At 41.0% G+C, this 27360-nt stretch overlaps 1 protein-coding gene across 2 annotated transcripts; it reads right to left on the bottom strand.

Annotated features, from left to right (window-relative positions):
- Positions 1-375: 375 nt before the first annotated feature.
- Positions 376-26576, bottom strand: slco2b1 (solute carrier organic anion transporter family, member 2B1). 2 transcript variants are annotated; one of them, XM_026181264.2, is made up of 15 exons: positions 26420-26576; positions 23753-23857; positions 22590-22727; positions 22151-22313; positions 21520-21744; positions 19512-19610; positions 14340-14470; positions 7947-8043; positions 7557-7721; positions 7267-7456; positions 5429-5573; positions 4233-4393; positions 3814-3878; positions 3142-3262; positions 376-2742 (listed from the first exon to the last, which is right to left on the bottom strand). In XM_026181264.2, the coding sequence occupies exons 2-15, from the start codon at positions 23816-23818 to the stop codon at positions 2583-2585; spliced, it is 1926 nt and encodes a 641-aa protein (XP_026037049.1). In that variant the 5' UTR covers positions 23819-23857; positions 26420-26576; the 3' UTR covers positions 376-2582. The 2 variants fall into 2 exon arrangements, with proteins under 2 accessions (XP_026037049.1, XP_026037050.1); XM_026181265.2 differs by having other exon boundaries at positions 2162-2742; positions 26347-26474.
- Positions 26577-27360: the final 784 nt, after the last annotated feature.

Here is a 27360-nt window from a genome sequence, read left to right as displayed (position 1 = left end):
AAGTTCATGAATTCACATTTTCATATAAAAAGAGTGTTGTGGTGCCTTTTTGTACTTTCTGTTTGTTTGCCATCCTTCTCTCTTTTTTAGTTTCCCTTCTTTAATCTCTTTGAAGTCTTTTCGTGACTCCAGAATCCTGTCACAGTGTTCTGGTAAAGTTGTAGTTCCCCCATATAGAAAACCTTTTCTGCTCAATATAGCTCCATATTTTTTTTCTTGAGCTCCACTAGAGTAGCATTGCATGGTTCACAGTTGGCAATAATTGTTATTTGCCTCATCCTGGGCTCTGGTTCAGCCCTCAGTCCACCCTCTGTCTGAAACAAGCTGGCCTAGCTGCTTTCTCTCTTCAAGATCACAGCATAAATACATTCACTGTACACAGGGATGTTTCTCTTTTATTTCATTTCCAGTGAAAATGATGGTACACTAAAAATATTCAGTGATGAAAGCTGTTGGCTTCCTCATTAGTGTGATGTTGAAATAAGAATTCTTTTGACACATTTAAATGTGAAAGTAAAAGTGAAAATGAGATTTAAAGGAATCTGTGCTGGATGTAATTTAACTGATGTACAGGAAATGATATAATGACCACATTTTTCACACCTGAAACTTGTTCCTATAGTGATGCTTTTGCAGATGTATTATCTTTAAGACCACAATCACATTGATCTGTCAGAGGTAACAACTGTATTCCAATTGTGTGCACGATTCACAGTTCAAAATAAACTTTCGTTGTCTCATACTCGGTTGTCGTGCAGCCACCTTACTGAGCTGTTTTAGCTCCTCCCCCTTTAAGACAGCTTCAACTGCTCCTTGTAAACAGAAAGTTTGACTAGCAGGTAGGCGGAGCTTAAGTGCCTGAGATGACCATGTTAGGGATATCGCCTAATGGCGATGTCACACAGATCCAAGAGTAGAAAAAACTGTAATAAAGTGAGTATTTGGAGCAGTGTACAGCCTGAGCATTAGAGTCACAGGGATCACTGTGAGTACACTGATCTCATTATTAGAGAGTTTACAGGTACAGGTACTTTTGATAATTGCATCTAAAAAATGTAACTAAGCCTTCCACCACCAGAGGCACCATTTTACCAGTGGGTCTATAACATGTCTTTGGAAGTCTGCTGTGCTTTTAATGTTTAATTTTCCTTGTTATGCCTTTGCTTTTTGTAAGCCACTATTTTAACCAATGCTGTGTTCTTAATGGTTAAATAAACCATGTGTTTGCGAGACAATTTTTTGTATATCAGGCAGGTGCACATATACTGCAAAGGTCTACTTTTACAATGTGAGTATTTTTAAGCAGCACCTGAGGGTGTCAGTAACTTACTTCACCCCAGCCCCACAGGCCTAAAGACTGCTTGGCAACTGCCTGGCAACCACCGTTTGGCTGTGATTCATTGCTGGAGTTTGCTAGCAGTCAGTGAAATTTTTCATAAACAGGTGTAGTGTGCTGTAGTAAAATGTTCGTTGCAGTAGCAAGGGTTGTATGAAATTTCTATGAAAGGTGCCGACTTGTTTGCAAACACTCTGCAGCTACTCGCTAAGTGTTTGTTAAGCAGTGACATGTGTGAAGAAACTGGAAACTGATGTTCACGTTAATGTGAACATTAACGTGAACATTCTCTTTCTCTTAGTGAAAGGACGCTGACTAAATCCAGATGATCTTCATTCCGCACTGCAGTCTTGCTATATCTAAAACTACAAATTATGAGCTTCCTGTCTGACCTTATGCTAACATGGAAAATTTCTGCTTGGAACTAACAGTTCTTTGACATATTGGTAAAGATTTATGGGTTTGATTAGATAAGTCATCTCAAAACAGGAAATATTATACATGCAGAAGGAGTGGAATTTGGTACAGTGGTGTCCCACAGTGTAGTGCTAAACATATTGTTACATGTTGCCAATGGCAACTCATGTGTCTCCCTATAACGTGATATTTTTTCCTTATTTTCATGCCAGGCAAGTGTTACTTTAATTAAATTTCTATAGCAAGAAAACATTATATTTTGATCATTTACCTATATATATGGATGTGCTTAAGTATATGATTGCATATATTATGTGCATCCTCACTTCTGGCTACAAAAACCCAACAAGGGGGAGGCCAAAACACTAAAGTTGGATAGTCAAAATGTCAGGGGTGACGTCACAGTAGTTAGGGCGACCTTTTTATGTAGTTTATGACTTCATCAAAGACAAATAAAAAAAAATCTTGAAAAACAGAGTCCCGTGTTACTCAGGTTATTAGTTTTGGCACGCAGTTTGGGACTGATATACTGCTCAATGGCCAAAAACTAAACATCGTAAGTGAAACTTTACATAAGTATACACTGTCAGTCACATTAAGAAGTTCTATCTAAAAACAAGAAAACCATTCTGAAATGTTAGCCATGATGTATAAACAAAACAGTGATAAAAAAATTATTTTTGCCTTATAATGCAAGCACATTGCTCCGTTATAAGTGAAGCATCCACCACACCGAGTAATTCACTGCTTAGTGGCAGTGTCCTTTCAACCAGCATAGAAAAAAACTACCTATGCAGTCTCAGTGAAAAGTGTTTTCTCAGAATCCACTTCATGTTATCAGTTCTTTTTCTTTGCCATTCTCTGATATTTTCTGATTCACCATCTGGTAATCACTTTCCTGATACCTGTCTCTTTTCCGCAGGACGACGATTGTCAGCAGGTAGCAGAGCAACCCTCCACACACAAAGACCACCTGCAGCCCTAGAAACCTGAATACACAAACAGGTGGTTATGGTTTTTTTATGGTTGTTTTTATGGTTGGGGGCTAGTCCGGGATGCAATCAGATGACAGAACGCTTTACAAAGCAAGAAATCTCTACTGAGAATGAGAAAAGTGTGATTCTGTGCTGGCAGTGAAATTTTTAGCCTTTATAACTGCAGAAAATGTGTTCATTTCAGTTGTTGTTTTTATAAGGATTATGAAATTGTTTTACTCTTTTAAAAAGAATTTACAGCCTGTCTCACAAAATGCATCACAATATTTATATAAATGACAATTTAATCTTTCCTACTATGAGAAGGAATGATTGCTGCATTCATTTCAATAGTCAAATAAACTTAATGACCACTTTTTGTATTTTGTTAGTATCTTTAAATGTTCCTTTTACCTGCTTCTGAAGCGCTCTAAGTTGTAGTATTGACAGGACGTCTGCTTGCCACATTTCTTGCCCCATAAGATGCAGGTGGTGTCGATGACACTGCCGTACAACACTGGACCGGGCATGAATGCTGTAAATAGACCAAGATGAATACTCAGTTAAAATCATAATTTTGGCCCCAAATTATTATTATTTTTTAAATAATTCATTCATTTGGATTTATTTATGTCAAAAAGTAAACAGTGCAGCCTCTATGACTGGTGGATGGTGACACAGGTGGCTGTAGCTGTTAGCTGTCTGCTTGGCTTCACTTTGGCTAACTGGAGTCCGTGACCATGTTTGTGCTGTTGGAGCCGTTTTTAATTTATCTGACCAGTAAAATGGCCACTGTGGTAATTGTACGAAGAGCTTGTCCAGTAGGTCTCAGCACTAGTTTTGGTGGCTGAAGTTTGAGGATTTTTATCTGAATGTTTCTTTGCACTGCTGTCTTGTGCAAATATAATCATATCTGGCTCCAAAAAATAAAAAATAAATAAGATGGTAAAACTGATTCTTAACATTGCCAGAAACCAGTGTATGAAACTGCATCTAAGCATATAAGCATCAAAGAAAATGCCTTCAGCAGGTCTTTGAGTTTAAACACAGACCTCGTGTCACTGGAGAACGTATGTGATGACTTACCGAGGACTCTGAACAGCATGTACTGAACTCCCACTGCGAAAGACTTATCCTCTGGAGGTACCTCCCTGCAGCAGAGACATCACATTCATGATAACGAAAAACAGGCTTCCAGTAGCTGTTATTTAATGGAGTAGGCAATCTGCAGAGAAATCTCTAGATTCTTCACATGTTTAGAAAAGAAAGTAGTACCTGACTGGAATGTGAAAATATTTGTCTAAAGGCTAAAGATTGTGTTAAAACAACAACAATTTGTCATGTGACTCTGTAGGGAATGAAAGGCAGCTTTACAAGTTTTTCTTTTTTTTTCATAAAACTTTTGTTTTGGTGTCCTTCCTTTAAATTACTTAAAACTGTTGCTAATGAAAAGACTCCGACTTAAGCATTCCCCATTATTTGACATTATATTATCTTTTCCATACCTGAGTATCATCATGCATGATGGTGTCTGGGAAAAGGCGGCGATGAAGGCAGTGAGACCCAGCAGAATCACGAAGGGTAGGAGGAGATGCTCACACCCACTGCCACAGCTCCGAGGTAAGGCGAAGCTGAGACCACCGACACACCGGCACTCAGTGTATTTCTACAGAAACGCACATGCAAATAGATCTGTTATTTGTACAGCTTTTTTTTTAAGTAAACCTGTTTGCATTTTATTTCCTCTCTTGTACAAAGTAATTCTTAAATAATGAAGTCGGTCTATTGCCGGTGCCAGTTTCATCATAAAGTCAGAAACGGTGCTTGGATTAGAAATTGATTCATTCTGTCAGTGAATAACTGAGTTCACAAAATCATGGGAAGTCAACGGTTGTTAGACCATTAGGGTCCGTCAAACCTACAAAAAAATGTTCCTACAGTGGGAGAGGTTTGGGAGAGTTCTGCAACATCTGGATGTAGAATTTCTTGCACATCTGGCCAATTACTCAAGGTCCCAATTTAGATTCTTTAAAACCAGTATTTTTACTTTCACTTTCATAGGTAAATCCACAGACAGACTGGTAAAATGAAAAGTGGGACACTCATACCATCGCAGTGACACAAACACATGACACTCCTAAAGATACCACCCCGAGTGGGCCCCTAATCCTTTCTGGCAGCACACACTGAATTTAAGCTTAACATCTGTAATAGTGAGACCACCTTGGAACAGCTGTAAGCTATTAAAACTCAAGGATACAAATGAAATAATAATAATGATAAACTGGCAGCTAAATTTGCTTCTCAGTGCAGTTTATTGTGGTCTGTTTTCTTTCAGGGCCTTTTCCACAGAATGTTCAGGCTACACAAATATCAATAAGATGATGGTGTGTGTGTAAGAGTCTGAAATAAAGCCAGCGTATATCTAAGACTGAAAGAGAAAACGAAATGTTTCTGCCGCCTCCACGTCTCAATGCCTCATATTCTCAAGGAATGTGATGTCACTGATTTCCTAAGAGCACAAACAAATGAAATGGGAACTGGCAGCAAACCACCACAGAAAGCATGCCAGTTCCTTGTGACTACACACCACTTGAATTTAAATTTGAATAGCAAACAGAGCTGAGCCTTAGTCACAATGTGAGATAACAGATCGGTTCACAGGAAAAAATTTCTGGAAAGATGATTAACTGAGTCTTACCACGACTTTGCTGAAGTTGTCTGTTTCTACAGATTGACAGCCAGCATGGCAAGGAGACCTGAACTCCATGCCGTCTGAACCACAGACCGGGTTAAACGCCTCCTCAGAACAGTGACAGTTAGAACTGCACTGCAACAAATCATAGCTGAAAATACGAACACACATTTTTATTAACATTTTAAAGGTGAATAAAGAAGCTGTAGATGCCTACAATAAGTATTATTAACATATATTCTGAATCATTTTATCAAGTTCATCTGGATTTTTATCAAAATGAGATGTCAAAGGCTTTACTAAGTATCAGTTACACAAAGGTCTCATCACCAACAAAAGAAAGGAACCTGTAAATCATGCCTTTTGCGCTGTAGCAGTTACAGCAGTGAAGTAAACTGGTGCCAAAGGTAAAATTGGTTGCCACCAGTGGTCAAATGAACCATTTAACCGATGGTTGATCAGTGGTATCCTTTCCCTGAAACTATATAAATAAGCGTATGGGGTTTCTGCTCTTGCTCTTGACGAAGGCGGTCGCACTTTTCTCCTCTCCCTTATCTTCCCTGCTTAGCTTCTTATGTCCTTGTCTTGTCTTGTGTTTTTACTTTTCTCTGGAACACTCTCTCACAGTCTGCTCTCTAAAACCTAAAAGAGGAATTATGGATTTGATCAACTGGTCTCTGAATGCAATTGACACCCCTTGTCAACGAGAAGTCTGGGCTTGGGTGAGCCTGAGTGCTGAAGATATCTACCTATTCGGAACCATGATAACAGGGTTCTGGCTGATCGGAGCTGGCTTGGCCCTGACTTATCGAAGAATTAAGGAAGCGGAACCGGCTGTTCAAACCCCCACAAGGCTGCCCGCTGGGATTGAAACGATGGGAGAGGCGTGAGTTTCTCAAAATGGGCTCATTGAGTGCAGCACGGATAAGATCTTGGAGAGGCTTACGGCTGCCGTGAACACTCAGAACAAGACCACTGAGTGAAAAACTGGATTACATCTGGAGGGGCTCGCTCGAACAACACCTTTGAGCGCAAATTCGATCACATCTTGGGGGAGTGCACTGCGGTCGTGAGTTCTCAGAATCGGCTCTTTGAGCAAAAAGAATGACAACATCACGGAGCGTAAGTTTGATAACATCATGGCGAAGCTCGCAGCTCTCCAACGGGAGATTGAGAGACCAGTGTTGGACTGTAGAACTGCTTTGAAATTCATATGAGTTGTTCGCACTAAAGTAAAAAGCACCATCACTTCATGCGGATACCCCTTTGGCACCAGCTGTTGTCTCAAGGCTGGAGCCGAACAAAAACACCCTGATAACGACTGTGTTTAGACTGTTCTTCCCATTTCATGCAAGGCCACCTGGGTTGGCTGGAAGACTGTTTACTTAGCCTGGCAGGACGAAGGACACTGTCTCAGCTGAACTCTGGACACGCACACACACACACATATACACTGATATGCACACACTCATCCCCCCCTCCCTTTCCAAACGCCTTCGACGCTTATTCCCTTCCAATGCTGACGGTGGATCAAGGAGACCAGCGCACAGGCTGCAGGCCCGGATGTGCTGTCTACACTGGCTGTCTCTCACCCTTTACCCCCCCTGTTGCTTGTCATGTGTTTCTTTGGTGTATTAAGAGTTTTTGGGCAACTTAGTTGTTTTATTTAATCAGTAATTTTGTTTTATTAGTTCGAGTTTTCACGAGTTTGTGATATTATAATAAACAAGTGAGAACATTTGTTTGCCATCTATGGTACACTTAGTCCCCTGTTAAGGTGAATTTGTTCTGAATATACAATAAAAAATATAAATCATGGATTTACATGGTAACGGGACAAGTACCTGTTGTTAGAAACCCCAGCAATGTTCTGTGTGGGACAGCCGAGGAACAGCATTGGTAGGGCAGTCAGAATGCAGAGAAGGATGGCTATTGTGCACAATTTGCTGGCGCCATTGACTGAAAGATTGAACCGTCGCATCAGAGCTCCACCCAGGACGGTCCCCAGTACCGCCATTGGGATCCCGACTCCTCCTGCGAAAAATCAATAATTCAGAAAACAGAAGCTTCATTTTTATGTCCACAGCTTGATTCCGCTGTAACGACTTTCATGGCACTATTCAGGTCCTCTCACCTATCATCATGGTGGAGAAAGAGGCACTCTGGCTGAACTGTTTCTCAATGAACTTGGCCATAAAGGTGGCGAGGCCGGACAGCAGAGCTGACAAGTTCACCAGAGCCAGAACCACCAGCAGGTAGATGGGATTTCGCAACGTTCGCAGAGCGATTTTAGGAAAACCTGAGGGAGGTGTACAGTATGACTGAGGATTAATATGCATTACTAAGTTTCTAATGGACAAAAAATAGCATTTAGACTAATAGGTACATAGACTAAAGAGCATAAAATGCTGGATGATGCAGCTGGATGAAGTAGCCCTTGCTGCTGTTGACCTCTTTTAAATTGGTTGACACCCTTCAGTCACCTCAGCTGGACAGGAAACAGAAGTGGAAAAAGGACTCTTACTTTTGAGGAACTGAATGAGGGTAGGTTCCTGTCGTGTGTCTGTCTGCTGCTGCTGCTCCTTACTTTCTGGTTCGGGGTCAATGTCTTCTGGATCTTCCTGCACAAATATGGAAAGAATATCACATGGCAGCCTTGTTTTTCCACTGTGAGATGTGAAACCAGTAAATGGAAGTTTACATTCATGAATCTGTCTGAGGCTTTGGATAAATGTTTCCTGGCTGGTTCCTGGGAAATGCGAGTTACTCGCAGGCATGAATTATTTAATCTAAAATCTTGACAAATGCCAAGATTATTTGAAGAACGGTTTTTGGAATGGAGACTATTTTACCCTGTGGCAGATAAAGAAGGCGTTTGAACCTTGAGATAAATCTACATTCCCACTGTAACCACAGGCCAGGACTGGATAGTGGAGCAACAGTAGGGTGATGTGTACTTTGAAAATGTACCATTACTGCCTAACCAGCTGTGACTGATACTATTTATTGACCCTGTGGTGGTCATTTTACAATGTGACGGACCCTAAACCTGGACCAGTGTGATTTAGTAGTTAGTTGTTCCCCTCCAGTCTGTTAGACTGCAGACGGTTTTGTGTCAGAGAGCACAATGACTCATGGGTGTGTTAATGTTCAAGTTGTCAGATTAGCAGCAGTATTATCATTGCATGTGTTTATTCCTGCACAGTGCTGAGCATAGCACACTGTTCAAAAACAAGAAGTGAAAGTGCAGCTGTGCAGTCTGTGAAGCACATGCTGCACAGGTAAGAAAGAAAAACTGTTGCGAGTCTTTTTGCCACACAAATTTGCTACAAAATGTTTTATTCACCAAGAACCTTGTTTGGATAAAATCGGAAAGCTTAAATACTCTTCTCAACTTCACAAATGTCTTTGTGTGGGCGGGAAGGATCCAAACTGGATACTGTCCAAAATATCTGGGTCAGGGCTGAGCTTCCAGCTCCCTCCAGCTAAGTAATGAGGTGAAGATAGTAGGCCATAACACACACACAATATATATACAGTATATATATACATATATACATACATGTGATACATGTGAGTAATTATTGGCCAGTTTAGTCAGTAATTCTTCACCAAACTCAGCAGAGAAACCTGGTTCAGTTCATGGAGTCGTCACAAAAGCCTTTCACTGCTGCAGCTTTTCAAACAAATGACCGAGTCTGTTCCAGACTGTTGCTCAACAGTGATTTATCTCACAGAGCTCACGGATGTCCACTAAGTGCAAAGGTTTTATTTAAGCACGGAAATACTTTCAGTTTAAAATCTAGTCAGAGTTGTGCTACAGAGAGTTACGTTTCATTAACAATAACATAATTAAACAATGAAATATGTGAGAAAGACTCCATCACAAAACTGAAATAAGTTTCATCATTTAACCCTTTAAAGATTAAAAAATGCTTTCTTATGTGGGGACAAGATTAGGATGCAGCAGTGCGCAGTGTGACGTCTAAAAATGAAAATTTACTTAAAGCAGCTGTGAAGATAGAAAAGTTTCCTGCTGTATAGTCAAAACTATTCTGATTGGTCTGTTCTGGCTGGTTTATGGTTCTTACCTTGGATCTGATGGACAGATCCCTGCTTTAATCTATAGACAGTAATCTGTATCTTAGGTTTGACAGATTGGTTACCAGCTGTTAGTTTGTGGATATTACCCTCATTCCTGCAGCATGTGGACTTTGTTAGTTCGTCTTTAGTGGCTACTTATGCAACTGTTCTAAGGAAGGTCCAGGAGGTCTTTTTAAATATTATGTGATGCAAGTCTAACAGTGGAAAACTTCCAAGGCATCAACTTGAAGTTTTCATAAAACACCCTGCTGACATTAACACAGTTATTACATCTTCAGTTTTAGAGTGATCTGATTTGCTATCTCAGAAGAGTCTCTTGCCTGACCACTTCTATGTAAGGTTTAGGTAGCATGAGCAGCAGGAAATGTACGGTACTGTTGGGTGTATTTTTCTAATGGACTGAAATTTAATGTCTCTATATATAAAACATACAGATTTTGTTTCAATTTGTTAGATATTTTGCTTTGTTGTGCATTCTTGGACAGTCCAGGTCATCTCAAACCAGCTTGATCTGTTTGATTTTCCTGCAGTTGGATGAACTCCTGACCTATCAGTCCAACTGCCTTTGCCTTTCTACAGACAGGCAGTTTGTCAGTAGATCAACTTTCAACAGCTAAGAAAATTTTTTTAATTCAATAATTGAAATAATTAAAATCTCAGAATTTAGCCCAAAAAGTTATTTTTAATTCATCATTTATCTTTCTACCAAAACATCCTGGACTGGAAATGTCCAGATCCCTTCTTTTCCCAGACTGACTAGCAGTGTTGGTCAAGTTACTTGAAAAAAGTAATCAGTAACTAATTACTGATTACTTCCACAAAAAAGTAATCCCGTTACTTTACTGATTACTTATTTTCAAAAGTAATTAATTACTTAGTTACTTAGTTACTTAGTTACTTTTTAAAAACACGATTTACAACCTGAACAGGTGATAAAGCGATATATCTTTCAGCCCAATTCTACTTTTTCTACATAATCCATCATACAAAATGTAATCAAATGGAAAAGTCTCTTTTTTTAACTTGTTTTATCATTTTTAATCTTTTAACTTTATGCATCAAGCAAAAATGTAATTATATGCAACATTCTCTGAGTTGAATAAATGAGTTTAACATTTAAACCTATTTTCTGCACATTCCAGCACATAAAATAAAATTATTATTTTTTGTCTTTCAAATAGATGCAAGTAAAACACAGAATAAATAACCCTAACCCTAATAATAATAAATAACACACACATGAATAAAGTCAAAGACTAACGGTCCTGTTGCTCTATTTTCACCTGTAAAGCAGGACTGCGGTAGGCGGAGGTTTACCCTGGTGCAGGTGTGCAGCGGTCAGTGGAAGGATACGGCAGTGTCTCTGTGAGTTTCCCATTACGTCGTTGCGCACTCGGTGCTTGCTCGGAAGTTTAGGGGTTTTTTCGCTGTAAAAAGAAGTTTTCTTCCCACGCACAGCGGACACTAATTTTTTTGTCACTTTTTATGGAATCAAACTCAAAGTAAGGTCAGTACTTCCACGCTTTAAACGCTGCACGCTCATACTCTCTCCCGCACTCGATATGTGATCCATTATTGATCTGCACACAGCTGTTGTCACTAACGGCGCACTCGCTTACGTCACTGTCATGAGACATTCTCGCAAAAAATCACGGTTTTAGTAACGCAGTAACGCAGCGTTCCTACGGGAAAGTAACGGTAATCTAATTAGTTACAAGTAACGTGTTGCTGCCCATCTCTGCTGACTAGTCTGCTTTCCTTTTTTCCTTTTTTCTCACAGCTCTGAGAGTACAGCATTAGCACTGTGTATAGCAATAACAATGAATCAATCATTTTTTTCACCAGCTTCATACAGACAGAGTTCGTCAGTCATCAGCAAAACCTGGTTGGATCAATCTTCAAGGCTTGATTTTGTTTCTGTTTCTTATGAAATTCACATGATTTCTTGTTGACTGCATTTTCCCCTCTTTACCTTATTTGTGAAATGAGTTCACTCTAACTAAATTGCTCAAATTTCAAAAGACCAGTCTTTTAGCTTCGGATAAACCACAGATCCCCTCTGAGTCTAAACTGCCAAATGGAAAAAAGTCCTTTTCCCCATCAACAAAAACAAAGCAAAACAAAAGAAACCATCCAACATTAGATAACTTACGGTTTGAAATCCATTCACATCAACGTAGCCAGATTTCAAATGACATGGCTCTATTTTTGTCCGCTCAGAAACTCACTTTTAATGAGTCCAACCCTGAACGGTTAGATCTAACATTTCAGATGGTAGATCTCAGCAAATACCTCTGACCTGATGGAATGAAAACAGGCTAAAAAATGTGACTGGGAGGCTTTCAGGCAAACATTTGGTCGAGCACTGATGTTTGGCAGCATGCTCAGGGAGTCTTATTCCAAGAAACTCTGTTGGGCAATTGGATAGTTTGTCTCATTTAATTGATAAAACATGTGCAGAAGCTGAACTTTCTCTTTTGTGTTGGGACTGAGCCAAAACACACAAAAGCAGTTTCACGTTTGCACTGGTTGAAGTGAAATAAGTTCAGCTTCACCAACAAAGCCTCATCTTATCCTGTCATTTTGTGTTCCTGTGGTTTAGAAGCAGAAAGTTTCTCTATCATAAAACATAATAACAGCATTGTGAGCTTTTTGCTTTCTTTAGTTAGTGACAGCTGTATTTTGCTGCATTGCAATTACAGATATTTTTAACTAAACGACTCATTTACCTCATGCAGTTTCTGACAAACAAACAAAGTACACCCCCCCCCCCCCCCCCCCACACACACACACATACATACTTACTCCCTATAATGACGACCAATCAAACCTCTTTGGATTGCAGGTCGGCTTCAGTTGATCATTATCGCATCGAGATAATTAAGATAATCACATTTTGGCTGCTGCCATTAAGATGTTTGAGCGAAGAAACCACAAAGGGCTTCTTGAATTGATGAAAAGTACTGTGATATATTGGCTACAAGCCATTTCATTTCCTAGTTTTGATTATCAACCTTCACTCCTTCCTTCAGTGGTGCTTGTGTTTGCTGTGAGGAGAGAAGACAGATCTCCTCCTCTATCCCTGTGTAGAAAACTTCATCCCACATCTGTGCAGATTATTTAAACTAAAATTCATATTCATCATTTAGATAACAATAGCAGCTCTCGGGTGGTCTGATAAACTATCGTAAAATAAAAGTTTTACAACTTTCCCACTGGAAAAAAAGCAATTATAAAAGGTCTTTAAAGATCCATTCATTGTCTTCTTGTTAAAAGTCAGTCACAGCTAAGCAGTGATTCCAAATGTTCGGCCGATCGTGGCTCAAGAGTTGGGAGTTCGCCTTGTAATCGGAAGGTTGCCGGTTTGAGCCCCGGCTTGGGGCTCTCGGTCGTTGTGTCCTTGGGCAAGACACTTCACCCGTTTCCTACTGGTGGTGGTCAGAGGGCCCGGTGGCGCCAGTGTCCGGCAGCCTCGCCTCTGTCAGTGCGCCCCAGGGTGGCTGTGGCTACAATGTAGCTGCCATCACCAGTGTGTGAATGTGTGTGTGAATGTGTGGATGACTGGATGTGTAAAGCGCTTTGGGGTCCTTAGGGACTAGTAAAGCGCTATATAAATACAGGCCATTTACCATCTTCGAACTCCTCACCAAGCTTTGAAGCTAAGCCCAGCCCACCTGAGAAAGGAACCTATTTTGGTTGGTTTTATTCACTACATTGGTCTTTCAGTCATGACTCGAGGTGAGGGCCGGAAGCCAGTCTGGCTATTTAAATCTGTGACCTGGTACCACATGTCAGGCTGCCAAACATAGCTTTGCCACACCTAGAAGCTGAATACCACTCATCATGAAACATAATTCAAAAAAATTCAAGTATATAGAGAGGAGCTGGCAAAATAACCAAAATAGAAGATAAAGAACAATGCATTTAAGTACCAATAGAAAGATTAGCTACTGGTGTATAGCTGGCGAAAGATGGAAAGCCACAGACAACTGGGGCGACCGTGGTTCAGGGGGTTGGGAAGCTCATCTGTAACCAGCCGGTTTGATCCCCCAGCTCTCTCTGTCCTGGTCGTTTTGTCCTTGGGCAAGACACTCCATCTACCGCCTACTGGTGTTGGCCAGAGGGGCCGATGGTGCGATATGACAGCCTCGCTTCTGTCAGTCACAGGGCAGCTGTGGCTACAACTGTGGTTTGCTTGCACTAGTGTGTGAATGAATAGTAGAATTGTAAAGCGCTTTGGGTGCCTAGAAAAGCTCTGTATAAATGCAATCCGATATTAACTACAGATAAAACATTATGAAATATTTAATAAAATGTTCACTTGAAAAGCCACTCTCCAGCAGAAAGGTTCTATGAAAGACCTGTCAGGTGTATTAATGATTAATCAGATTGATATCTATTTTGTTGGTGGAACAAATGTACAAGTTTTACAGTTTTGCTATTTACGCTCTACTCAACTGTTTTTCTTCCCTAGAATAGAGTTCATCAACCTGCCAGAGAACATGAGTCACTGTGAGCCCCCTGTAATTATCTTCAGTTACACCTGCTACACATGCGCATATCTTGGATCTGTCTGGATTAATCACTAAGCTAGGGCGAGGCAATTATAGGTGTGTAAAGAAAAACAAAGTCAATGCATCTGATGTGCTTCAAGCATTAGCCCTTGAGTGGTGCTGGATTAAATGTTACAAATAACGTGATCTGGGATATTAAGGCCCATAACGGATGCTGACTATGCCCATGAACATTTTCTCTACATGTAAGTTCAATTACACCAACAACAACTCTTCTGTATTAGATAGGACTGACTCACCTCTTTGGGCATGTTTCTGGGGAAGAAGAGGTAAGGTAGTGCAGTGAGAAAGAGGAGGCACGAGGCTACCAGGAAGCCAAGCCACCATGCTCCCACCCAGCGCAGGTCTTTAGTGTCCAACTCAATCTCCTCTGGAAACAGAAGAGAACACAAATCATGAAATCCATGCAAAGAATCCATCCATCCATTGTCTTCCACTTATCAGGGTCAGGGGGGCCAAGAGGCGAGGTAAAGCCTGGACAGGTCGCCAGTCTGTCGCAGGGCTAACACAGAGAGACAGATAACCATTCGCACTAACATTCATGCCTATGGGCAATTTAGAATAATCAATTAACCTAACCCCACTACATGCATGTCTTTGGACTGTGGGAGGAAGCGGGAGTACCCGGAGAGAACCCACGCAAACTTAACACAGAGAGGCCAGATGGTGAGTCAAACTTGCTGTTAGGCAACAGAACTAACCACTGCACCACTGTGTTGCCACATGCGAAGACTACGACTCTTTTTTTTTTTCATTTTATTTGCAGCTGTTTATTGCCTTATATCAGCCAATAAATTATCAATACATGTAACATAGGGTTAATTCACTGCCAGCCCATAAGCCTATCATTCATCCAAGTACATATCCAAAAATTCTTATATAGGGTGTAATATTTACGCTGCTTTAACCTTTAAACTCCAAACCAATTTGCAACCCACCTCCACTGCAGCTCCCCCTTTATACCTCCAAAGTAATCATGTGATATTAGTTCTCAGTGATGCCTGCTCTGTTGTGAAATACAACCAGGTGGAAGTAATCTTTTGACTCCAGTAGTTCTGCCTAAAGTAATAATATACAAAGACTGAATTTGCTTAAATTCATGAATCTTCTGATAGAAATACGTCTGCAAGTTTGACTTATAACTTGTCCTTCACATTTGTAATATACAGTCGATAATTTAAACGCATACTTGGACCTAAATGGTGAAACAACTGCCCCCCAAATGACTTACTGAGCCAGTTAAGGGAAAAACCTACTGTACGCGCTTTATGGTATAACAACAAGTCATCATACCTCCTTTGTTTGAAAGATGTGTCATTTACACAAAAAACAGAAGTCAGATGAAGCCTATGCTGGTGGAGTTCCATGTTTGGACAGCCATTGCTGTTATTTATAGTTAGGGTTGGTCATGGAGTCATTCCTAACAAAGAACTAAAACTGAATGCTTTTACAGTACAAGCTGAAATCTTCTTCCCTGTCAGAGGTTGTTCTGGATGAAACACAAACGACTTTCTTTTGCTTGGTAAAAGTGAGCTTCCCATAACTCGATCTTGCAAGAACCTACAGGTCCCTGGTTCTAGTGTTTTCACCGTGTGTAACTTGACATTCAGTACTGTGTGAACGTTCTAAGCAAAATCTGATGAAAATTTAGATGCTAGCTGCCTGGTCAGCTTCACCTCAGCTAATTGGATTCCTTCACGTCAACCTCTGGCTCATGTTTGTGCTTTTGGACCCTTTTGGAGCATTTTTAATTATCTGAGCTATAATATGGCTGCTCTGCATTTAAGTGTACTAACAGACCATCCCAGAAGTCTCAGCACCAGTTTTAGAACTTAGTATTTTTTTTCTTTGTTACTAGAGGGGATCTGTGCATTTGTGCAGTCTGCAGGTGCAAGAAGAACTTAGCAGTCCTAGAAATAAACTTTTTATCCAAATATAAACCAGCAGCCAACATAACATCAGCCAAATGTATAATTGGAGGTTTCAAAATGCACACTAAAGAAAAAAAATGGATGCTGTAATTGTGTCTACATCCTAAAATTTATAGATATCAAGACACAACCTGTAGTCTGTAAACACAACTTTCCACTAATTTAACTGTACACCAATGACATGCTGCCAATCTGAAACAAACGTCACTGCCCATCTAAAAATGTTCACTTGTTTTCCTTGATTTATTAAACCAGTTATGGCTTTGCTTATCGAGGCACACCAATGAAAAGGGTTCTACCTATCTGTTTGTGGCTGCACCCATGACGATGAAGAACCTCTGCAGATTTTAGTGACATTCATGTTTGAATCGCCAAACAATGAAGGCTAATCCCAGTGGAACCTGATCATTGAAAAACTCCGTGGGAACTTTGCAAGGCTGTAATTACTGAAGATCAGGAATGAGTAACTCTCTTGGTCCTGCTCTGACAACAACAACATTCCAAAAATCTTGCAATGGACACCTTAACCTGCTTTACCTGTTTACTATATTAACCTCATTACACTGCTCAGTGTGCAGTTATTGTCATGTTAAGACTGCTCTGCTTTTATCTATTATCTGACATTAGCACTGGTTCCAGTGGTGAAGGTTTCAAATAAGGTGAGTGTGACAGCTCTTATGCAACAGCAACCAAGAGAAGAATTCCAAAATAAAATCCATTAATTGTAGAAAAACAAAGACAAATGTTTTTGTTTCCAAAACAAAAACAATGCTTTACAAATTTTAATCTATTGTCCAATTACTGTCCTCACTGTCAATCCAGCTGTTATTATTGGAAAACCTTCCCAGATATTTCACAGCGTAGCTGACTCTTTGTAAAACTAAAGAAGAAAGGATGGATAAACATTAAAAGTTAAAATACTTTAGTTATCAGAAAAATCTGTTGGTTCCTTAATTTCATATCTATTTATTACATCTCCTGTGATCCTAAATGAGTGAAAGAAAAAGGAGGAATGTATCATCAAAACTGCCTAAACGCATTTAAAGTTGAGCTTTTAAGCTGATAAAAATACTTATTGCTAATGAAGCACATGACTGCTGGTTAAAATCTATAATTGGTGATTTTGGTGTTTTATTGACAAAACTTTATAGAAAAACAGGGACAATTTGTAGTGTGTGCAGTAAATGTTTTTTTTAAATATTGTTTCATTGAACATATTTGTCCTTAAATTCTCCTCTGAACATATTTAGTGCTTACTCAGCGCTAAGTTGCCTGAAGGCTCAGTGTAAGCCAATAAACCTACATGCCAACTGTGTTACAAATCAAACCACATCAAAAAAAGCTTTTCATTTACTAGCCCACCAACCACCACCAGTGACAACTTTAAGTGTGTCAATCCCTAATACAGGGAATACAGATCCCTAATACAGATTACGAGGTGACAGCTTCAACTTGCGTGTGTGCTGTTTTATTTTTTTTCAAGGAAATTAAACTTAAACATAACTCTCCAACCTTAGCACCACAAATTAAACCTCAAACATACATTCATGAAGCAAAAGAAAAGCGCCCTCAATTTTCCACGTCCCATCCTGTCCCTGGTCCCCACAAAATAAAATAAGATATACACACTCGCACACATTCTCCTCTGTATGTTTTTACTTACAAACACAGAATTGATGCAACATTTTACATTTTTTCTAAACATGCAAATTGTTAAACATGTTGTGTGACGGCACATTCACTTTCACAATCTGTTGGCCCATGTACGCATTCCACTGGGAATGTTGAAACAAGCAAGTTATTGTTTCAACAAGTCTGTAAAGAGACTGTAACATCATTAATCATGCAGACGTCAAACGACTGCAATGCCTGATTGAATGTCACGAAACTCTCACTCAACTTAGATCAGAAACGAAACCTGAAATATGAGCAGATGTAGCAGAACTATTGATCCCAGAAATGGTGGGAGTTAGCCTGTTAGCATCCAGCACATTACCAGCTAGCCACTTAAGGTTAGGGTCACACATTAAAGCAAGAAGCTTAGAAATGCAATGTCACAAACATAAAGTAATCCTGTTTCTTTTCTCATTACTAGTTTTCAAAAGTAAATAGTTGCTTTGTTACTTAGTTACTTTTTAAAAACATGGGTTAGGGTTAGGATATGTGAACCCTGAATATGTATTAAAGCGATAGACCTTCCAGCCCAATTTTATTGTTTCTGCATAATCCATCATATAACATTGAATCAAATGAAAATGTTTGTTTTTAAAACTTGTTTTATGAGTTTTAATCTTTTAACTTTATGCATCAAGCAAAAATTAAATCATATATAACAATCTTTGACTTGAAGAAATGTTTTTAACGTTTAAAACTATTTTCTGCATATTCTAGCAGATAAAATAAAATAATGTTTCGTGTTTACACTCTTTCAAACAGATGCAAGTAAAACACAATTGGTTAGCAGGAGTGGGGCCGGTGACTGATAATTAGTATGACTAGTTCAAAGAGCTGACTGTGGAGTATTTAATGAAATAAATATAATAGTTTCACTGAAAACACCTCAGATCCTTGTCTGAACATATTTCTAATCTGGATATCTGCCCTAAGCCTGAAACTTTCAACAGCAAATAATCTACTACTTCAGCTACAAAATACCAGCTTACACCTCCAATTACGTCTGGCTGAGTGTGAAGAAAGAAGAGGCAGCAGGAAATCCGCCAAAACATGAGAAATGCTCATTCACGAAAGGCTTCACAGCTTGATCATTTGTTGGATGTCAGAGGTTTGAGTTCAGTTCATTTCTATTATTTGCACCAAATATCGACAGTAATGACGATGCTTCGTTATATAAGTTAAAAACATAACAATGTATTGTTCCAAGAGACCAATGCCTCCAGCAGAGTCGGGTTCAGTATCTCCACAGCAGTAACTGCATAAAGTGTGCAAACACTGACAATCTCCCGGTGTGCTGAACCCAAATATTAATCTTTAGATATCATTCTTTGTTTCAGCATTGCTTTCTCATGAGTAAAACAGGATAAACTAGAACACTTGTTTTTAAACCGCCACCCTTTTGTAGAAATGTTGGCACGGCATAAACAGCCCGAGGACTGAGCGCTGCTGCAGCGTTTCCAGTTAGCAAATACACAAAAACAGGTCATTAGGGTGTGTATCTGTTACAAAACCTGTCTGCGGCCTGATGGTCACGAGAACATGGCTGTCTTAAAGAACTTCACACCACCAGTGAAGACCTCAGCCACTGTTTGCCAAACTGCATCATTTAAATGTGATTTATTTTATGGGTTTTTATCTTTTGTAGAAGATTTTAGAGGAAATGACCCACATTAGTCAGCTTTACACTGTTTTTATTAACACCATGTTGAGTGCTCACATGCAGGAAGTCCTCCTTTCCTTTTAAAAATGAGTAAGATAAACTTTCTTTAAACAGCTGTATAGCATTAGCACAGTGTGCCTCCTCACCTTTGGGTACCTTGTCAAAGTCAACATAGAAGCGTAGCATGAGGGCCCCAGTGATGAATCCGAAGGCCGGGCCAATTGAGGTCATAGCAAGGAGGATGCCTGGAAGACACGATAAAAAACCCCCTGAGAAGATGAAAGAGACGCCTGCTGGCCAACGGGTTGACCCTGACCTTTCACCTCAAACATCACTTTGGAATACTTTACCTGCTTTTTTCAGGCGCCTCCATCAAACACAAAAAAGATTCTGCTAACCAAACATTTCCTACCTCCTCACCATCACATAGACAGATTCATTATGAGGTTACAACAGTAAACATTATACATATGGAACAAGAAGCAGCGGCGAGGTCTGTGAGGTGTTACAAAGAGCTGCATGTGGCTGCTGTGTCGCTGTCCTGCAGTTCTTCTTACACTCAGAGGCCTCAACAAACTTGAAAATGAGATAAAACAGCAAATTTGTTTATGAAGCAATCTCACATTTAAAGAAAAGGTTTTAACATCTGAGCATGCCCAGCTTTCCTTACACCAGCGTGACAGAAAACAAAAGCAAAAGGAGAAGAAATCACACCGTGTCTACAAAATATGCAGCAAGGGCAGCATTTGTGCTGAAATTAGGACAACAATGGAGCTATAGTGAAGAAATTTCACATCATTATTAAAGACTTCCTGCCTGCAGGTCCCAGGATCCTAATTAAAACAGGTTTGTTGTATAAGCAGAGACGCCGCAGGCTAATGTAACTACAATGCAGCACTACAATCACGTCTGTTGTCACAGTGACTGTTCTGTAACAGGTCAGGTGAGCTTCTTGGACTTTGATGACCTCGGTCTCTGCTGTTATCGCCTTCTCATATTTTTATAACGCCCAGTTAAAGTTCTGTAATGTGAGTTGACCTGAGCAGAAAATCTTTCATGGCCTCAAGTGATCTGCTTTCAGTCTGTTAAATACAACTCTTGCCAATGTTTGCCTGATAGTTATGAGGAACAAAGGTATTTGTTACACAGCTATGATATAACAGTGGGTGGTAAAAGAAATGCAGTCATGCTGAAGAGCAATAACTGTTGTGTCTCTTTGGGTCATTCTGGCTTTGTCTTTGAATTAGAGGAAACTTCCCTATTTTTCATTTTCTTTCTTCAAAAAAAAAGTCCACCACAGAGACCAGAAATCTGTTTCAGCGATTGGGGAAAGTCTTCTGATTCTTTTCGTGTCCTGTCTCCGCCTCAAACATTCAACCCAACAATGGTTTGAAGCTGGAAGTGCGTTTGGACCCTTTTTCTTTGGATCAAAGACTCAACACTCCAGCCAATTAGAGAGTTTAAATATTTTCCTCCTGATCTGCATCACAGTTGGCAGTTCAGCGGGAATTACGTTTATCAGAGTGTTCATCCAGACCAGCCAATCAAGATCTTCTGTGAGATCAAATTTCAGCAATCAGTTATGACCAGTGTTGGTATATGAGCTGTGTCTTAGATTGCAGTCATCCGTACTTCAACAACAGTTTCAAGTTTGTCAGCTATGAATTCTTTGAAAGTAAAAAGTTTTTGAACACTTCAGAAGTATAAGCTCATAGATGGAGGATACTCCTTAGTGGAAAATACCTGGTACAGATGTTAAGTCATAGAAAATGTTATTTTCTGTGCTCAGAGGCTCAAAACGTGAGAAACATTCATAAAATGCAGTACTCAATGTGTATAATGTTCTTCTCTCCCCTTTTGCACAATCGGGGAGTGTGTCAGGATACATTTCACTGCATGTTGTACTTGTATAAGTATGTATGTGACAAATAAAGAATCTTCAAACTAATCAGCAACAGTTGGTTAAATGCAGTGCACTAACACTGATGAGACACTGAGACACTGATGGACTTGGGACTTCACTTTGAGGAAACCCCCTCAAGAGACTTCTTGACGTCTTCATCTCAGGTGTATTGAACCTCTAAACTACTTAATCTCCCAGAACGTGACATCGGGACCAAATTGCGAGTTAAAATATCATTCTCTGCTTCCTACCGAGGTAGAGCGGGGAATTCCTTTTGCTTGCGTAGTCGTCGATGTAGGAGATGCCAAAGGGCTGGATGGGGACAGCTCCGACGCCCAACAGCAGCTGACCCAGGAGCAGCATGGGGTAGATCCCCTGCTGGGCAGGGGTCTCCTGTTTCAGGCAGGTCTGATTGTAGGATGAGGTGGTGACTGAGCTTTCTGATTGGCAGAGGTTGGCACTTTTTTCATTGGAGGCTGTTTGGAAAACAGGGACACTTTTAAGATTGTCTGAATTCAACACACAGATTTCGTTCTCTGCAAATAAAATTGAAAGGGAGAAGATTCAGTCTGAACTCAATCTATTTCTAATTTACTGGCACATCAGCTAATTAACGTCCCTTAACTGGACCTGTGAACTGTGTTTGTGCTGTTGGAGCATTAATAATCTGACCAATAATATAACTGCTGTAAGGTTACTGTGGTAACAGAGCGTCAGAGAAGGCTGAGCTCCAGTTAACCAGGAAGTATGTAAACCAGGGACAGTTGATAACTTACTCCACAAAATAAAGAACATTCAAAAAACTCAGGAGGTTCGATGTGTGCGTGTGTTTGTGTGCGTGTGTTTGTGTGCGTGTGTTTGTGTGTGTGTGTGTGTTCTCACCGATGATGCTCTTCGTGTAGTGGTACGGTTCACTCATGAAGTGCGTTACCCCCATCAGCAGAGAGGCCAGGCAAGCGAGCAGAGCTCCAGCGCCGATGTACCGTGGCCGATGGACTCGACTCCCAAAGAAGCTCACAAAGATGATGAGGATGGTGTTTCCCACCTGTACTCAGACACACAACATCCGTAATGTAAGACTAACATCAAAGATTTCCAATCCTGTCACCTTCAGGTTCATATTGAGGTTTTTGTTTGTTTTCATCAAAAGGACAACTAAAACATCTCAAACATAAAGCTTAGACCTCGTTCCGATTATCATTCATTTATCGCCATCTTGTATCGTATACTGGACTGTATTCTCAAACCAAAAACAAACTTGTGACTTTCTGAAGAGCCATGAATTCATTAAGCAGGAGTTCAGAGTCCTAGCTGAACTGACCTCATTGAAGGAGGCCAGGAGCCCAGACTTCTGGCTGGATAGGCCATAGCGCCTCTCGATGGTGGAGATGGAGCTCTTCATGTAGCCCGACACCAAAAGCTGGGCCAGCTGCAGCAAACTGTGGCAAAACACAAAGAACTGCAAACAGAAGAAGAAGAAGACAGAAAGTCAGAAAACGCATTTTAACACAAGCTGCAGTTCCCCTTACATCCACACGAGGCAACAAACTGGCAAACAGACTGACAGGCTGTGTTAAAACCTCCGAAGTCCAACTTTGCCGACTTAAATTCTGACATTTTATTTGGCTTTACTTCACACTAGTTTCCACACCTGCTAACATTAGCATTTGAGAATCTATAGGTGGTAACTTGTAGCTCCACCCACAGTGCGGAAGTAACCTGAGGGTGGTTACATCCATCGTGCATACTGAACAGTCTGTTTCTGGCTCAATTTCAGCACAACGTGAAAGGTACAGACAAGAAACAGTATTTTTCTTTGCCCTGAGCTCGTCCTGGGATCATGTGACTGGAGAACAATTCCAGGATGAAGCTCAGGATGTGAAGTTTCAGTCCCACAGGTTCCAGTGTTTAGACAGGCGAGCGTCTGAGGCCAGCTTTTAAATCTCTCCGCTGCCTGAAGGGATCTGACCTCTGACCTTGCCCACTTCTGATTTTACTGTCACAGGCATTGCTACAGCGCCATGTGATCCTGTGATCAAGTCATTGTGTTTCATTTGTTTTTCCAGACACTCTGGGAGAGCAGACTAACGAACGCAGCTGAGCGTTCTTCTTCATCACTTTAACCCTGGAGAAACCAGGTCAAATTTGACCCCATGGGTTCTCCAGGGTTAAACACTGAAATCAGATCTTTGTGGGACGAGCTGTTAGAGACAAGCCTTAACCACTGGAACATCTGTCTGACACAACATCGGCCTTTAACTGTTTACAGTCCACCATTTTTACCCAGCAGGCCTCATACGAGCCCGGACAGGCCCGAGCACCACTCCCACTTTTTCAGCTCTAAGTTTGAAATAAACAATAAATGTTACAAATTTCCTTCAACTCATCTTTTCTTTCTTTCCTTTGTTGTATTCCCTTCCTTTCTCCCTCAGTCCCTTCCTTCTTTCCTTCCATCCTATCTTTGCTGTGGCGCTGCAGACAAACCTTGATGCTGTTGAAGAGACTCCTGGATCGAGCAGGAACTCGTAGGCTTCTGGGGTCAGAGGTCATGTTGAGGCTGTTGACTCACACGGAGACTGAAGAGTGACCCTGTGAACCACAAACATGGGTGAACCTGCCATTCATCGCTTTTATTCAGCAGAAAGTCCAGCACAAACAGCCCGACACACTCATGCTGAGCAAACACTACCTTCTAGAAGTACTGAGTGCACACACACACAAAAACACACCTACACACACACACACACACACACAACCCTGTTCAGCTATCTTAGTGAGGACCTTCATTGACCTAATGCTTTCCCTAGCCCCTGACCCTAAACCTAATCATAACCTAATTGTAACCCTGACACTAAAACCACAAATTTGAAGGCATTTAAAGGCTTCAAATTTGTGAGGACTGGGTTGTGTGTCCTCATAAGTGACTGTTGGTTCTCACAAGTATAGCAGAATGCAGATTTTGGTCCTCACATACACACACAGGGCGTGTGAGTGTTTGGATATAGAGCTGCTGAGTAAAACGTTGATCGTTCTGAGGGTGATTTGACACGGCGTCACAGAGCAGCCAGGTCAGCACCTCTGCGACGGACAGGTGGATGGTGACACAGGTTGCTGTAGCTGCTAGCTTCACCTGCACTGGACCTCTGGATGTGTTTGCGCTGTTTGAACCTTCTGCAGCATTTTTAAAGAAGAATGATAAAAGCTTTGGTCGGAGTGTTTTCACTATCATCAGCACTGAATGCTTATTGGCTCAGTTAGTAGCCAGAGTGCATACTTTGGATATTTCTTCATGTTGACAAATATGAATTTGCAAAATTAACTTCATTTTTTATTAAAAATGACCTGAAAAGGCTGTTTTCCCATTGGCTTCTGTCCAACTAGCTCTTAAACTGTCAGTGTTTCGTAGGATGCTTCAAGCAGAGGAACTGCATTCACCAGTTGACGGCACATTAGCATTCACCCTCTGGGCACCATGAATGTCTGTGAAGAAGTCATCACTTCATCCTGGACCAGTACGGTGGACTGACTGATGTTGGCACAGCCATCATGGCGAAGAGGAGTCTGGTTGGAGGCTTTTATTGCGAAGGGCAAAGGACCAGAAGACAAATGTTGATGTTTACCAAGAAGGTCAAAGCTTTTTTTTTCTTTGAAAGAGTTTTTTTCCCCTAAAACAGAACTGAATGTGAACAAAATTCACAAGAATGTGTTTGATTTGATTTGTGCCGTGTGACGTATTTCCATAATCAGGCTGAAATACAAAGACAACAACAACAGGAAACAGAGAAATTGTGGTAGAAGGAGGTGGAGAAGACAGGAAGTAGCTTCTTATCTTAGACGTCAACCGATTCTGTGACAGATTTTATCTGTCAGAGCCACAAACAGACGACCTTCATGTTTGAAGATAAAACCGATGACCACCACCTCCACCCTCTGCCTCCACACAGACTTCACGGAGTGAGGTGAGATTCCTGATGGTTGGAATAATCTGAATGTTTGTAATGAAGGAAACATTTTCCTTTGGCCAGTTTTTCAGGTCTTCCATGTTGCCAGTTTTCCTCATCACTGTTCGTGAACATGCTCGATCTGAAGATTGCTGATGGTTTACCCGGTGCCTCTCCAACCAAAGCCTGCTAAAATGGGATTGGTTGGTTTTTGTTGGACTACTGAAAGAAGAAAAATCCTTGAAGGTGTCAGGAAACGATTTCCAGCAGATGTCCTACAAGTCGGGTCAAAGACAAGTTCTTTTTTTCAGTAGATTAAATGTTTGACAGCAAGCACAGTGTTTGGAAACAAGCAGCATGGGATAATGAGTAACCAGGATACTGATAGCTTATCACACAATCAGGCCCACTCATGGCTCTGTGTACAGGCTCCTCACATCGTCACCACGTCCCTGAAGAACGAGCAAACTAAACCTGGGAATAACTAATGCCATGCAGGTCATGACATCATTGTTAACTTTATAATCAAGATTTAAATTAATATTTAAACACATTTTATGATTTCTGTTAATATAATATTAGTGCTATTGGAACTCTGTGAAACCTCTGACTGAGCCTGGCTGCGGAGCTCATTACGCTGGTCTCTGACCATGTTTAGCTCCTCGTGATCGCCATGACTGTAAAGGCCGTGTCACACACCAAACAGCTTAAAAATCCAGCTCCAAGCTCGAATTTCTTTATTCCAACTAACAGCACAAAGAGTCAAGTTACACTCCTGCAACGCGACGGCTGAGCTGTCTCACACACACACACACACACACACACACACGCGCGCACACACGCACACACACACACACGCGCGCACACACGCACACACACACACACACACACACACACACACACACACGCGCGCACACACGCACACACACACACACGCGCGCACACACGCACACACACACACACACACACACACACACACACACACACACACACACGCACACACACACACACACACACGCGCACACACGCACACACACACACACACACACACACACACGCGCACACACACACACACACGCGCACACACACACGCACACACACACACACACACACACACACACACACTCGCGTACTCACAGCTTTAGTGAAAAGTCCCAGCTGTCCCACTAAAAGCCTGAAACCTCCCACAGAGAAAAACACTCAGACTCACTGTGTAGCTCGTCTCTCTGCTGCTCTCACTTTGCTGCAGCTCCGACTTTCTGTTCCACTCAAGCTGCCAACACACCTCCAACTCACTGAGAATAGGAGGAGACAACAGGAGCGAGGAGAGTGGTAGAGTTTGAACCCTCCTTCTGTGTTAAGACAGTCTGTGAAAAAAGCCATGTGTGTTAGTGTGTATGTGTGTGTGTGTGGGGGGGGGGGGGGGGGGGATTTCTTCTCTTCAGGACTAAAAATCTAAATAAAAAAATGACACAAAAGGTGCAGTTCCTCCAAAGTCCAGCAGAGGCAGCAGAGACTCCCACAAATGTTTACATTGCTCTAAAATTTAAAGTCTGCATTATTAGGGGCGTGGCCTCTGGTATTGACAGGTAAGTGGCGACACAAGCGGCTGTAGCTGATAGCTGTCTGCTAGCTAACTGGAGTCCCTGGACTGGACTTCTGGACCACGTTTATGCTGTTGGAATTGAAGTATTTTGATGACATCTTCTGACCAATCACATGGCAGAGGGTGTGACAGAGTAGTTTGATGCTCCAATGCAGTGCATGAATGCAGCTGGAATCAGCTGATAACTCTGCCCTCCACCCTCTCCGCCCATTATTCCTTCTTCTGGTTCCAAACAGATCAAGACAAAAGGACCATAAAATGTCCCACCTTGCCCTAAAAGCACTCTTAGAGAGTAAGGACAGGATACGCGGGGGTTTACTTGAAGTCTGAAAGTATGAAGCATGAAATCTCAGTAAGACCTTTAAATTTCTACCCTCAGACCTGCAGTCCAGCAGTCACATGACTGATTAAAATTAAGGAAATTGAACACATATAGAAAGTTTAACTTAAATATATTTCAGCAGTTTCACTGAAAGTCCACACGGATGGCACGGAAGTCAGAAATAGAGTCAGAAATAACATGTATGTTGAATGAAGAACACTTA

This window comes from Astatotilapia calliptera, chromosome 10 (genome assembly GCF_964374335.1).
Source record: "Astatotilapia calliptera chromosome 10, fAstCal68.1, whole genome shotgun sequence".
NCBI lineage: Eukaryota > Metazoa > Chordata > Actinopteri > Cichliformes > Cichlidae > Astatotilapia > Astatotilapia calliptera.
The sequence above is the reverse complement of the archived record's forward strand: the minus strand, read 5'-3'. Positions and strand labels throughout refer to the sequence as shown.

Excerpts from the sequence above, each read along its gene's own strand:
- slco2b1 (XM_026181264.2), bottom strand. The coding sequence starts at position 23,818 with ATGACCTCTGACCCCAGAAGCCTACGAGTTCCTGCTCGATCCAGGAGT. Across the intron at positions 4,394-5,428 it reads ACAACTTCAGCAAAGTCGTG|AAATACACTGAGTGCCGGTG; the intron begins GTAAGACTCAGT and ends GCGTTTCTGTAG. Across the intron at positions 3,879-4,232 it reads TCATGCATGATGATACTCAG|GGAGGTACCTCCAGAGGATA; the intron begins GTATGGAAAAGA and ends TCTCTGCTGCAG.